Raw genomic sequence first — 12301 nt, 5'->3', positions numbered from 1 at the left:
CACCCCCGCAGCAGAGCACCCATTACCCATTATCCGAACCTCATACTCAATCTCAAACCCGAACCACGCCGAACCGGCACTCGAACATACAACGTCGCCTCGCTTCGTTCACCAATTTCATTTCAACATGTTTCCAACAACAAAACAGCCTGAACCGGAGTCGAGTCAGGCTAACAGATCTCGCAGCCAGAGTTGCTTTTGCTGTTGCTGTTTCTGCTGCTGCTGAACATCACATCCATTCAAACGCAAAAGTATCTTAAATTTTTTGTTTTGTTTGCCCTCACTCAGCTCTCTCTGTCTCTGTCTCTTCCTCTCCCACTCCACTCTCTTCCCACTATCTGTGCTCCGGAGCCTTCGCTCGTTGAGTGAACCCCCGCAACCGTTGCAATCCCTCGTTGTAGCAATGTGCCCAGTACTTTATAGTCTTACTTTGTTGGTTTTCTACCCACAAGTCTTTCTCTTTTTCGTTGTCGTAGCAGCAACAGCAGCAGCAGCAACGGCAACAGCAACAGCAGAGGCAAAAAAAAGACCGAGGGAAAAAAGAATTTTTTATAGGTATTATTTCGTTCCCACATACGCGCCGAGGCAAGCGTCAGTCAGTCAGGCAAGCGACGGCAAGGCAGAGCAAGAGGCGGAGAGGCAGAAGCAGAGGCAGAGGCCGTGACAGCGTCAGCGCATGTACAGACATATAAAACTCGATAGTACGTTCAGCCAGGGTTGTCAGCTACCTGAAAATTACATAAAGATAATTTAGTTGAACAGTCGTTGTGTTAATGGTTCAGTTAAATTAAATATGTTATTGATGTAATATATTTTTAGTTATTTCTATAAAGTATATTTCTAAAATCAGTATTTTAAATATTTTGTAATAGTGAATTTCTGAACTATCTGAAAATACTTTAAACCAATAATTTTTAAAATTATTTTTTAATATGTGTATTCATCTTAAAAATTAATTTTTATTAAAGTAATTCGTTATGTGTTAAGACTTTTCATACTTTTATTTATTAAATCGAGAATTTTCTTACAAACGACGTTTTAAATTAAGCATTTTACTACATTTAAAACACTACTTTAAACAAAAGTATTTTCTAAAAAGTATCTGCACCGAAGAAAAAGTATCTTTTTGATCGCTCAATGCCATTGTGTTTTTGAAGTGCCTGGCAACCCTGTGTAAATTGTATTTCTGTTGTTGTTGCTGCTCGCACTGCTGATGTTATGCCGCCTGTCTGCCAGCCAGCCTGCTAGCTTGCCTGCCTGCCATCCCTGCCCCGTTCCCAGCCCACGTCAATGTCCCATTCCCCACGAAAATCTCCCTCACCAACAACAGCACTAACATTGCCATCGCAAACCGCCTGACAGCCAGCACAGCGCACACGATGCGCCGCACAAATATCGTATCGCATTTACTCGGCACTCGCACCAGACCAGAGTCAGTCCATAGAGCAGAGCCAGAGCCAGAGTCGTAGCTATATATTTTTGTAGGTTATGTGTATATAACAGCAGCAGCAATAGCAGTGTGAGTCAAAATCGTTGCGATTGTGGGAGAGGCAGCCGAGCGAGCGAACGAACGAACGTCGTCGTTCCATCGAAACGAGCTCCGTCTCTATGTGTGCGTGTGCATGTGTTTGATGTGTATGCATGTGTGTGTGAATTGCTGTACGAGGGTATAAAGATTGTGTACATACAGAGTGTACTCGCTAGAAATGTTGTTGCCTTTTATACCAATGATTTGCGCACAACTGTGCGCTACAAACGAGTGTTCACTGTAGCGCACTGTACATAAAATGTTAAAACTCTGATTATGACGATGACGTTGGTTGAACAAGGGAAACGGGGGCTGAGAGCAACGGCATTGGCAGCAACGACTGCGGCAGAGCGGAGCCAGAGCAACACACACAAAAAGCAACAAAAAAAAAGAAAAAGTTTCAAATGGAAATTTTGAATTAATGAACGAAACGAAACGAAATGAACTAAACTGGTTTCATTTGTGCGCTGTGCTGTGCTGAGCCGCGCTGAGCTCAGCTCTGAGTTGTTTTTACCCTCCTTGCTTTTGCTCTGCTCTGCTCTGCTCTGTTGTGTTGTGTTGTGTGCTGCCGCTGTCTCTGCCCGTTGCTGATGTTGCTGTTGTGCCGCTTTCTTGCGTCGCTCTGTTGAAAATATTTTCGCCCCGAACGAAAGAGGCTAATTAAGCCAAAGGAATTTCTCTGCAATTTTCTGTTGCCGCCGTCGCCGCCACACACACAACAACAACAACGGCGGCAGCAATTGAGCTTTGAAAACTTGCCGTCGTCGTCTTTGGACACAGCTGAGCGCAGCTTTTGCTAGTTGAAGTAGGAAGTGGACATGGATGTGGATGCTGCTGACACTAAACTACAGCAAAGAAGAACAAGAGAGAGCGAGAGGCATTTTCGGCAGGCAGCGACATTGACGACGCTGGGCAGTTAGAACATGTTCGCTGATCGCTTTGATTGCTTCGCCGTCGTCGTTGTTGTCGCCTTCGCCGCAAATTCGTTTTTCGCCGCACGTTTGATTTTGCTTTGTTTTGATTTGAGTTTTTTCAAGGCAATCAGGTGCAATATTTGTTCCCACTTGACTCTCTGATCATCGCTGCTCGCTCGCTTCGAATGCTTCGGTTCCGATTGGGCGCCTTTTATCTTTGTTTATCTGTTTGTTTGTTTGTTGTCTACGAGATTCGCTCGTTTTGTCTTGCAAAAAGCAATCTAGCAAAAGCGGAAATGAACGGGATGGCCTGGTCAGAGCAGTCGAATGAATGAACACTGAATGCTGAACCGATCAACGGCGATCGAGATCGAGTGGTTCGCTCTCGAACAAGTGCAACACAGAAAGCAATAGCAACAACAACAGCATCGATCGGAACGTGTTCCCTATGGGTTTGTTCGATTGCTATTCTGTTTGTTTCTTTCCCATTGCGACTGATTGTTGTTCCTGGCTACCGCAACTGTTTCCTGTTCAACTGAAACCCCATCTTATCAGTTTATTGTTTTGTGTTGCATTCGAGACGGGGTCAGTTCTTGAACCAAATAGCTGAGACAGGTTTATAGCGGTAGGGCTAAAAATTGGATTAAAGATTTTATATTGAAACTACCTGTAATATTAAAATTCTCTTTGATTTGTGGATACATTTCGATTACCATTCTCATTCATTAAATGTTTTCATTCTTAAATATGCAGTATGCAGTCTTATTTTCTACTGATTACTCTAATTTAAAGTGATACATCTTCGCACAAAATTTAACATAACGACAACCGAAATTTTTAATTTTATTGTAGGATCTTATATTCTTAAATTTAAGCGTTCATAATAAGGTACATAGAATTTACTTATTATCTTTAGATAGATAGATTGTAAATAAATAAAGAATGTATATATATATATATATATAATAAGATTATTATTGTGCATTGGGTGGTAGCATACTACATAAATATAATTAGTGAAACTAACACTTTACAAGCACAAATTTTTGTCTTATTCAAAGTTTTAACAGTTCTGCAACAAGAGCAGCAATTGCGAGTCTACAATAATTTAATATTCTTAATCAGAAGGTTTAAATTAAAGTTGAAATTTTCGTTCAAGCGTTTTACTATTAAATGTAGTATAATTATTGACGCATTGAAATTTGTACTTACATACTTATTTTAACTACTCTTGTTACATCATTGAGTTTTATCATTATTTGAAATAATTGTATGTATAAATTTACAATGAATGCATACAAATAATAATATAAAATCTATAATTTATATCATATATCAATTAAATGATTCTTACACATTTATCAAGGCATTTGCAATTAGAATTCAGGCAAGCCATAAAAATTTTCAATGATGTTTTAATAACATAAATTTAAGTTAAAGCCTTTTTAATTTAAGTGTATTTCGAAATAAATTTAACACACAAAGTCAATTTTAGGCTAATATTCTTTCAAAAACTAACTTGTTATTTGCTGAAATATTCATAAATAAAAACTTAACGAAGTCTAAAAATTGTACGTGACAATTTTAAAAACAAATTGCTTATCTGTTGATAGTTATCACTAACGATTTTGCCAGTAAAATATGTGAGAGTTTGGGGCTATAAGAGACAGCCATATGGGAAAAAGACGTATGTACTTATAGTATAGTATAGTATTGTATGTAATATATTTTAGCTTGATTGGTTGCTGTTGTTGCTACCATTTTATTGCAGCAGAGTGAAAAAAGGCATCAATAGGTTTCTAGTCACAACAAGACCAAGTCGTGAGGTGCACCACCAAAAAATATGCAGGATGATGGTTCCTGGTTGCCTGCCACCTGTTTTGCAACACGATCGCGCTTTTTATAAGCAAGTTTTTTATTTTTATGTTGTTGCTGCTGCGGCTGTGGCAGCGACTGTGGCTTTGGCTGCTGCAAGTTGGTTGCTAACAAAAAAATAAAACCCGTCTAAATCTATAAAAAAAAAAGAAAAGAAAAACGAAGCAACATGTGTGCGTTTGAGATTGCCGGCAAAAGCGGCTAGCACTCAATGAGGACAGATGTGTGCAAATCGCAATCGGCAATGGGAACGTGCGAGTGAGATAGCGAGAGTGGACAGGCGTCTGCCACAAGCACTGTGGGAGAGGGAGGGGGAGGGAGCAGTGGGTGGTGCGATGGGGTTGGCAGTGCCTCGAAGTGGGTGCGTTGGAAGTGCTGCCAAAGCAAAAATATTTGCACGACGCAGCCTCACACACACACACACACACTCACACATAGACACATAGAGTGTGAGGGGGCGGTTGCGCAACGCAGCTGCGACAGCGATGCCAGCGATGGCAGCGACGCTGACGTTGACGGCGCTTGCATTGAACTCGGAAGTAAACGCAATAGAGAATAATAAGCGAGTATAAAACCAAACCAGTTAGCAACATGCAACATCATAACATATTCAAATCGCCAGCTGCGACGTCGACGTCGACAGCGCTGCGCAGCGCAGCATCGCGACGTTAGCGACAACGTTACAACAGCAGCAACAACAACAGCAACAGCGACTGCGGCGCTTTTACTCTCACGTGAAAAGTTTGCTGCTCAGCCAACGCCGTCACGAATTAAACTAAACAACCACCCGACATGGCAAAAAAAAAGAATAAATAAATAAAGCAGCAACAAAAATATATCAAGCAACGTCAGGACTAAAGCCAAGTGCCAGACTCGAAGATACCTTGCATTAGATGAAACTTACGTGAATGCTTTAGAATTCTAATTAACATATAAAATGATAATAACATGATATTCATTATTAATTCTCATTGAATACTCATCGGAATTATGAAAAGTTTTCTTAACTCCCTCTTAAGTGATTAGATCTAACTAATTCTGAAACGGATCTATAAATATTGAATATAAGAGTTGTCAATGAAAAGAATTTTTTATATAAAATATTAAAATGCAAAAAATTTGCAAAGCTTGAAATAAAGTTAATAGAACTGTTTTAGATTTGTAACTGATCTTTATTTAATATCTCAATATTTTAGAAAATGATAAAAATTTGCAAATAAAGTTAATAGAACTGCTGATCTTTATTTTCTTGCTTAATATTTTAGAAAATTGGTATAGAAATTATGATATAAAACGTATTGTTTTTATTGGAAATGTAGCTCTCAAGAAAGTTACATTTATATTGTATAATAGAAGCATTTAGCAAGTTTGCTCAAAAGCTTTAATACTTGAGATACACCTTTGCACTGTGATTAATATAGGGTAGGCTTTGCGGCAAAGAATTGAAAACCCCGTTCGCTTTTCGCTTTGCCAAAAGTAATGACATCATGTGAGCCATCCGACGGAACGACGACTGAACGGGGCAACAACGATGCTGTTGTTGTTATCGTTGCTGCTGCTGCTGTTGCTGCTGCGGCGCACGCATCGATGCCGCAGATACAAAAGCAATAAAAACAAGAGCGAAAAATACAAATGCCGAGAAAATTGGTTCAGGTTCAGGCGGGCGCTTCGTTTAGAGTCCGCGTCGTCAGTCGCCGTTTGTCCACAGCCTGCTGAAGAAGTCGAAACTCACAGAAGCCGGAGACGAACAAAACTCTCAATGAGACAGAGTTGCAAATTCGATGCTGCAAATGCTTTGGGTGCTGACCTTCAATCAAAATTCGCTAGGCGAATTAGAATTGGCGCGCGATTTGCTTTCCGATTTGCCAAATGCAGTTGTCTTTCTTGTTGTTTCTTTTTGGGGCCAAAAAGATAAGCTGGTCAACAGCAGAAACAGCAACAGCAACAGCAACAACATAGCAGCCAAAGAGCTGTGGCAGCAACAGCAGCAGCAGTAAAGCGAACGGCAAAAATGTTTCAAGGCGAAATTCGCACAACGACAGCGTCGCTGCTGCCGTTGCTGTTGCTGCTGCGTCATGGTAACAACAATAACAACACAAACAGCAACAGCAACAACATTCGCCTGGCAGTCAGTCAGTTCGTCGCATAAAATAGCACAGAGCGCACACGAAGCGGGCGACGAGCTAAAAACAACAAGCAAAAAGTACCTGGCACGGCAGCAGCAACAACAACAACGATCAACGTCGCTGACAACGACGACGTGCCCAAATGCCCAAGCACAACTCGCAGATACAGATACAAATGCATGACTACAGCTACAGCTACAGTATAGCTATAGCTGTAGCTTCAACGCTGAAATAAACAAAAATGTTGAACAAAAAGCAGCGACGGTGACGACGACGGCAGCGGCGGCGGCGGCCAGCAACACACAACACACTATAGAGTACATCGCATCAGCTTGCCCAAGAGCCACAGTTCCGAGCTCGCGAGTCGAGTTCAGTTTTAGTTTTCGCAGCGACGGCAACGGCAACAGCGACGGCAGTTTTCAATTTTGCCTTCCACTTTGCCGTTGCCTTCGCACATACCACACGAAACGAACCTAACGAATGAACAACTCATACACACAGATACACACTCACACACACACATGCGTCAGAGGCTTCTCTCTTTGTGTGCGTGTGTATGTGTGTGTGCTCTGTGGAAATGTACCTTTATATAAACGACGACCCAGCACAACGACAACAACAACACTACATGAAATCCCAACTGACAAGACTGCCAAGCACACACACACATACAATGCTTGTGTATGTACATCATCTATATATACACACAAAATATATATAGCATGCCCGTTTGTGTGTGTTAGACTGTTACTCAGCGCTGTCTCAGAGTTGCCATACTGTTGAGAATTGTGATAGCATTGGAAATCGAAATATCTCTGCGACAATAGGACCAAATATTATCGAGCTATTTATGTATCAGTTTGCGATTATCAGAATCCCAATTGCGAAACTTTTTAAATGGGTTTATAGATACAGGAATTAATATAAAAGATTTTTAATGCGTATTAGTTAGGTTTGTAAATATTGTTTTTACAAAACATATGTTATAAAAGTAAATTTTGTAGATGTCTTAATTTTATTTACAAATATATAAAATTGAAAACAACTATATATTTAATAATTGTTGTAATCATATATAGATATTATAGAATAAATATTGTATTAGGTATACACAATGTTGGTTATAAATGAAAACGTATCGAATGCATTTCAGTCGGCTTAGCCTGCTAGTTGTATAACGCTAGTTCAATCAACGACACTTTCAAATATTACCACTTGAACCGCGTATCAGATCTGGCAACGCTAGCAGCATTTAAATAACAGCCGCTGCTGCTGCCACTGCCACTCCTACGGCCGACAGCCGGGGCCGTTTGCACAACGTTCGCTTCGCCTCAATATTGCTTTGCTTTAGTTTTGTTGCTGCGTTGCTTGCCTTTATTTCACTGAAATGTTCATGCTGGCAACGCTGCCGATTTCGAGTACAGCTGGCAATGCCAGGCAGCTACAGCTAAAGTGTTGTCGCTGCACACACACCACACACTACCCTGCTGCTGCTTGCCATTCCCTGCCTTTCGACCGACAAACTCGTTCAATTTCAATGCTTTTTACATAAGTGCGCGTCGTTCGCTTGCCTTGGTGCGAGCAGAGCGACGAATCGTACCATCTCTCTCTCGCTCTCTTGCCCAGTCAGTCGTTCGTACATTCGTTCGTTTCTTCATTCGTTCGTTCGTTCGCTCTCACTGCTGTTGTGTTAGTGTACGCTGTACGCTGTACACTGTACAGGGGTGCATTTACTAAATCTATCTGTAGTTGTGTATGTGTGCGTGTGTCTGTGTTGCTTGCTTGCTTGCTTTGTGCCTGCTGGCTGCTTCTTTAGCGCTGGCCAGTTTATTTGTGATTTTAGCATGGCAGACTGAGGTACACGTCGCTCCGCTATTTCGTGTCGAACGCAAAACACCGATACGACAAAAAATTCGACGTAAATTTTCTGTCTCAATACTTTGAGCAGCAGCGCGCGTAATTCAAAGTTATCACAACAATTCAAAATCTTTGCAAATTAAAACCAAGCAATAACATTTCAAAAGTGTGTGCAAATATTCTAATTCATGTTAGAAGAAATTGGCGAAAGTTATAAGGAAAATTTCACAAAAAAAAATTCCAAAATAAAAATAAAATATATATTGTTATACCAAGTGATATACAAATAGAAACAGATACTTGTGAACATAGTCAGTGCTACAAACAAAAAACAAATAATGCAATCTGTTCATTGTAATACGGTGGGCCAAGCGGCTGTCTCCAGGCTTCACCCACTGACTGACCTGTGAGTTACCGCCAGGAATTATAATCCAGTGACTGAGATTAACTATTAAACTAAACTTACTGACAGCAAATAAAACAACTCTACCAAAGAGCCGCAAGGTGCAACATCAAGAACAACACTACACAATTTTTTTTGGTTCATTCGCTTCGCTTCGGCCTTTGGCTATTTTGTTGGTAAATTGGATAAACTCAGTGAACACGCATCTCTCCCAACGGCCCAGCCGAAAATGTGCACAGAGGTGAGTCTTCCTTCCTTCCAAAATATATAGTAATATAGGATATATTTAACCGATCAGTATATTCATATGTGCCCCATTGACTGCTGTACCAATTGGACCAGTCATTTGGCGGGCTGCATAAATCACGGGGTTGTGCAACCAGATACCTGCTCTTCATGCAAGTGCAGGCAGTTTCCCTTAGTTAAGGATCAAACGATTGCAGTACAGCTAAACAATGTAGTTTTCAATGATTTGAAAAATACACAATAGTTGAAGTAAGGGAGTATACAAAGATACAGCTTAATACAGCTGTGATCTGTTTGGGTTTCAATAATAAAGAATGTCTTGTAAGAGGAGGACTTGAAACAGATATCGGAGGAATTCGAGTGCACTTTTATATACAGTTAGGATTAGTATTAGCTAATATGACCATCTTATATTTGTTGATTACCATTTAATTTTCTATTTAGCTTTTAGACGAAAATAGTATTATTATTATTATTATCATTATCGGTCGTTTAATTTTAGGTCTTACAACTGCATTACATGATCACTGCGTATACTCAATATAAATTAGGACGCGCTGTTATAGCATTTAGCTTTCAGACAGACGAGCTTTTAATCAGGTGCTTCGCTGTAGTTTTATAGCAGTCAGCTTTATCAGTTATCAAGAGAACATGAACTTGGCTCAAGTTCACGCAACGTAACTCAAGTTCTAATTGTTCTTGTTGTTGTTGTCATTTCTGGCTACTGATAACAGATTGCTTTAGCTAAACAAACTGCAGCTGACTGAGACTTCCATTCATAAGCATGCATTTTGGTGAATCATTCAGGTGGTGTCTGCCCCGTACTTTAAAGTGTGTGTGTGGCACGATGCGCGTTGTTGCACCTTTTACTTAGAAATGCGCGTAAAACTGAGTGGAAGCCTCAACATGTGGTTTCAATACGGAATTCGCTGTGCCGCCTCCGCCTACACTTATTGGCATTGCCTCTCTATATGCGACTCTGTGACTCTGCACCTCGTGTGGCATGTGCGTGGGTGGTTGGTTGGTTGACTGGTTGTTTGGTTGGTCTACTGGCTGGCTGTGCTTTGGGTCTACGTCTCTATGAGAGGGTTTCTCTATGCATTTGAGTTTGTGTGTGCGAGAGTTGATGTCTGTGGGTGGCATGACGTTGCACATATGAATAGATTTCCGTTGAGTCTGCGTCGATGTGTGTGTGTGTGTGTGTGTGTGTGTGTGAGTTGCATGCAGGATAACGGCGAACACAGGCGCAACGCTTATCACAACAGCAGCAGTAACAGCAATAAAGCGCCTTCGTCATGTAAACAATGCAAAAGTTGCACGTGCTCCCGCTACCATCATGCAGCGCCATCTATTGGCACACATTTGCAATAGCGCAATATGCTAAATAGCCGACGACGACGACGATGACGCGACGTCTCTGCCGCTGTCGCTGCCTCTGCATCGGCTTAGCTGACATCGTGATTGTCTAATGCAACAATTGTTGATACGCCGCACGCAGACGCTGACGTCGCAGTTAACGTCGCGTCGCGTTGCGTCGCGTCGCAGACAACAGCTGACTTTTGGGCCGTTTAATTAATTACATACAAAACTCGACGGCGCAGCACACAAAAAAGTAAATAAATAAATGAAGAGGAATAATAAGAAAACGGCAGCAAACTTTTTCGTCGACGTTGACGTTGACGTCGCTGCTCATTTTACGTTTTCTCTTTCGTTGGCAGCAAAAGTCGCGTGCTGTAAGACGTCGACGTTAGCTTTGTATTAATCTCGCAGTTCTTGGGCAGCAATAACAGCAACAACAACAGCAGCAGCAGTAAATTTGTTATTGTTAGTGTTATTATTATGGATTTGTGCACTTGCTATAACAAAACAAAATAAGTTTAGCAAGTCGGTCAACAAGTTTGCCATAAAATTGATTATCGCATGACAAAGCATTTTGCGGCCAACACAAAATAATTCTGCTTACGAAATTCGAACTACTTACAACTTGACCATGCTTAGATAGTGCATAACTTTGATTGAATAAAAGGCATGACAGATACTTCATATTGCAGTTAAGTTTTGAAATCGAAATACAGATCTAATTTGAATACAAAATGTTAGTTGGGTTTCAATAATTTAAGACAATTTTGCACATGAAATGTATATAGTAAAGTATTTTAGAATTTTCCGAAAGAGTTTTTATCCGAATTTGATTATTTTATATATTTGAACTATTAAGACAGAAGAAAAGCTTCGAAGAAAGCTTAAACAGCAAATAAAGAGACATTGTTGTTTATTGAGAGTAAAAAAAAAGATATTACATGAAGGTGATATTAACATTTGAAGTTTTTGGATAGACACTAAAGTAAAGAAAAATGTTCACAATAATTTCAGGAGACTCTTAGTGATAGTTCAAAATTTGTTAATAAGATATTAAAAATAGGATATTCTTAAATTCGCGATAAGTTTTCTCCTACTATGTTTTCTCTTACTATAGAAAGTATTTCACTTATGATTAAGTTAGCTGTGACACTTTTAACGAAATATAAGCGAGCAACAATCTTCTGATCAATGGGTTCTTGGAACTAATTAAACAATTGAGTATTTATTGTCAATAACTGACCATAGATACTTAAGGAATAATTTGCACCAATATTCACTTAAAGAGCAGTTTTAGTTTTGACCTTATCAACTCCGCCCTGTCACTTATCGCTCTATAATTTAAACATGAAGTTTTGCCAATTAGTTGTTATGTTTATAGAGTTTTGTTTGTTTTGCTTAAGGGTATCTCAGACTTCGAGTTCGACTTCGACTTCGACTTCGACTTGGGTAATGCGAATACAACATGTGCGTATACGTAATATGCGATGCGAGTCAGCAAAAGTGTGTTATCATTATTTTCCTTGTGCTTCTTTTTAATTGTTCTTTATAGCTGAGTGTGAGTGCGACAAACTACGAGTGAGTCGCTGTCGCTGTGTCTGTCTGTGTGTATGTGTGTGCGTTGTTATTGTTTTTGCTGTTGTTATTTCATATTAGGGTGGTGCAAATTCCGGCACGAGACTTAATTCACTTAATTGAGCAAGCAGCGCCGGCAGCCGCGACTGCGACGGCGACTGCGACGTCAACAGCGACTGCGACGCCAACTGCGACAGCGGGAGCATCGCTATTATTGTAGTTCGACCCGTAGTGAGGAGACGTTGCCGGCACTCTGGAATTGGCCTCGGCTCCTCGGTCACATGCTTGGTCGGGCCTCCTTCTGTCTTCCTCTTCTATCCTCCTCCTGTTCCTCTTCTCATCGTTGTTGTTGTTGTTGGGCATTTGATTTCACTTTCAGATACATTAACACAAGTGCGCTGAATGCGCACGCCTTTTG

General features: G+C 40.5%; 1 protein-coding gene across 2 annotated transcripts in view; it reads left to right on the top strand.

Moving 5' to 3' along the window:
- The window catches only part of LOC132784585 (AF4/FMR2 family member lilli), a 37584-nt gene that overhangs the window by 9655 nt on the left and 15628 nt on the right, over nucleotides 1-12301 (top strand). Inside the window, exon 1 of one of the 2 annotated variants that reach the window (XM_060790289.1) lies at nucleotides 8273-8944. The exons of the other annotated variant lie outside the window; for it this stretch is intronic. Coding sequence (XP_060646272.1) covers nucleotides 8933-8944 — 12 coding nt within the window. The 5' untranslated portion in view covers nucleotides 8273-8932. Of the gene's footprint in view, nucleotides 1-8272; nucleotides 8945-12301 lie in introns of those variants that run through there. 2 annotated transcript variants of the gene reach the window in all.

This window comes from Drosophila nasuta, chromosome 2R (assembly GCF_023558535.2).
Source record: "Drosophila nasuta strain 15112-1781.00 chromosome 2R, ASM2355853v1, whole genome shotgun sequence".
Lineage (NCBI taxonomy): Eukaryota > Metazoa > Arthropoda > Insecta > Diptera > Drosophilidae > Drosophila > Drosophila nasuta.
This window is presented reverse-complemented; position numbering and strand designations above follow the sequence as displayed.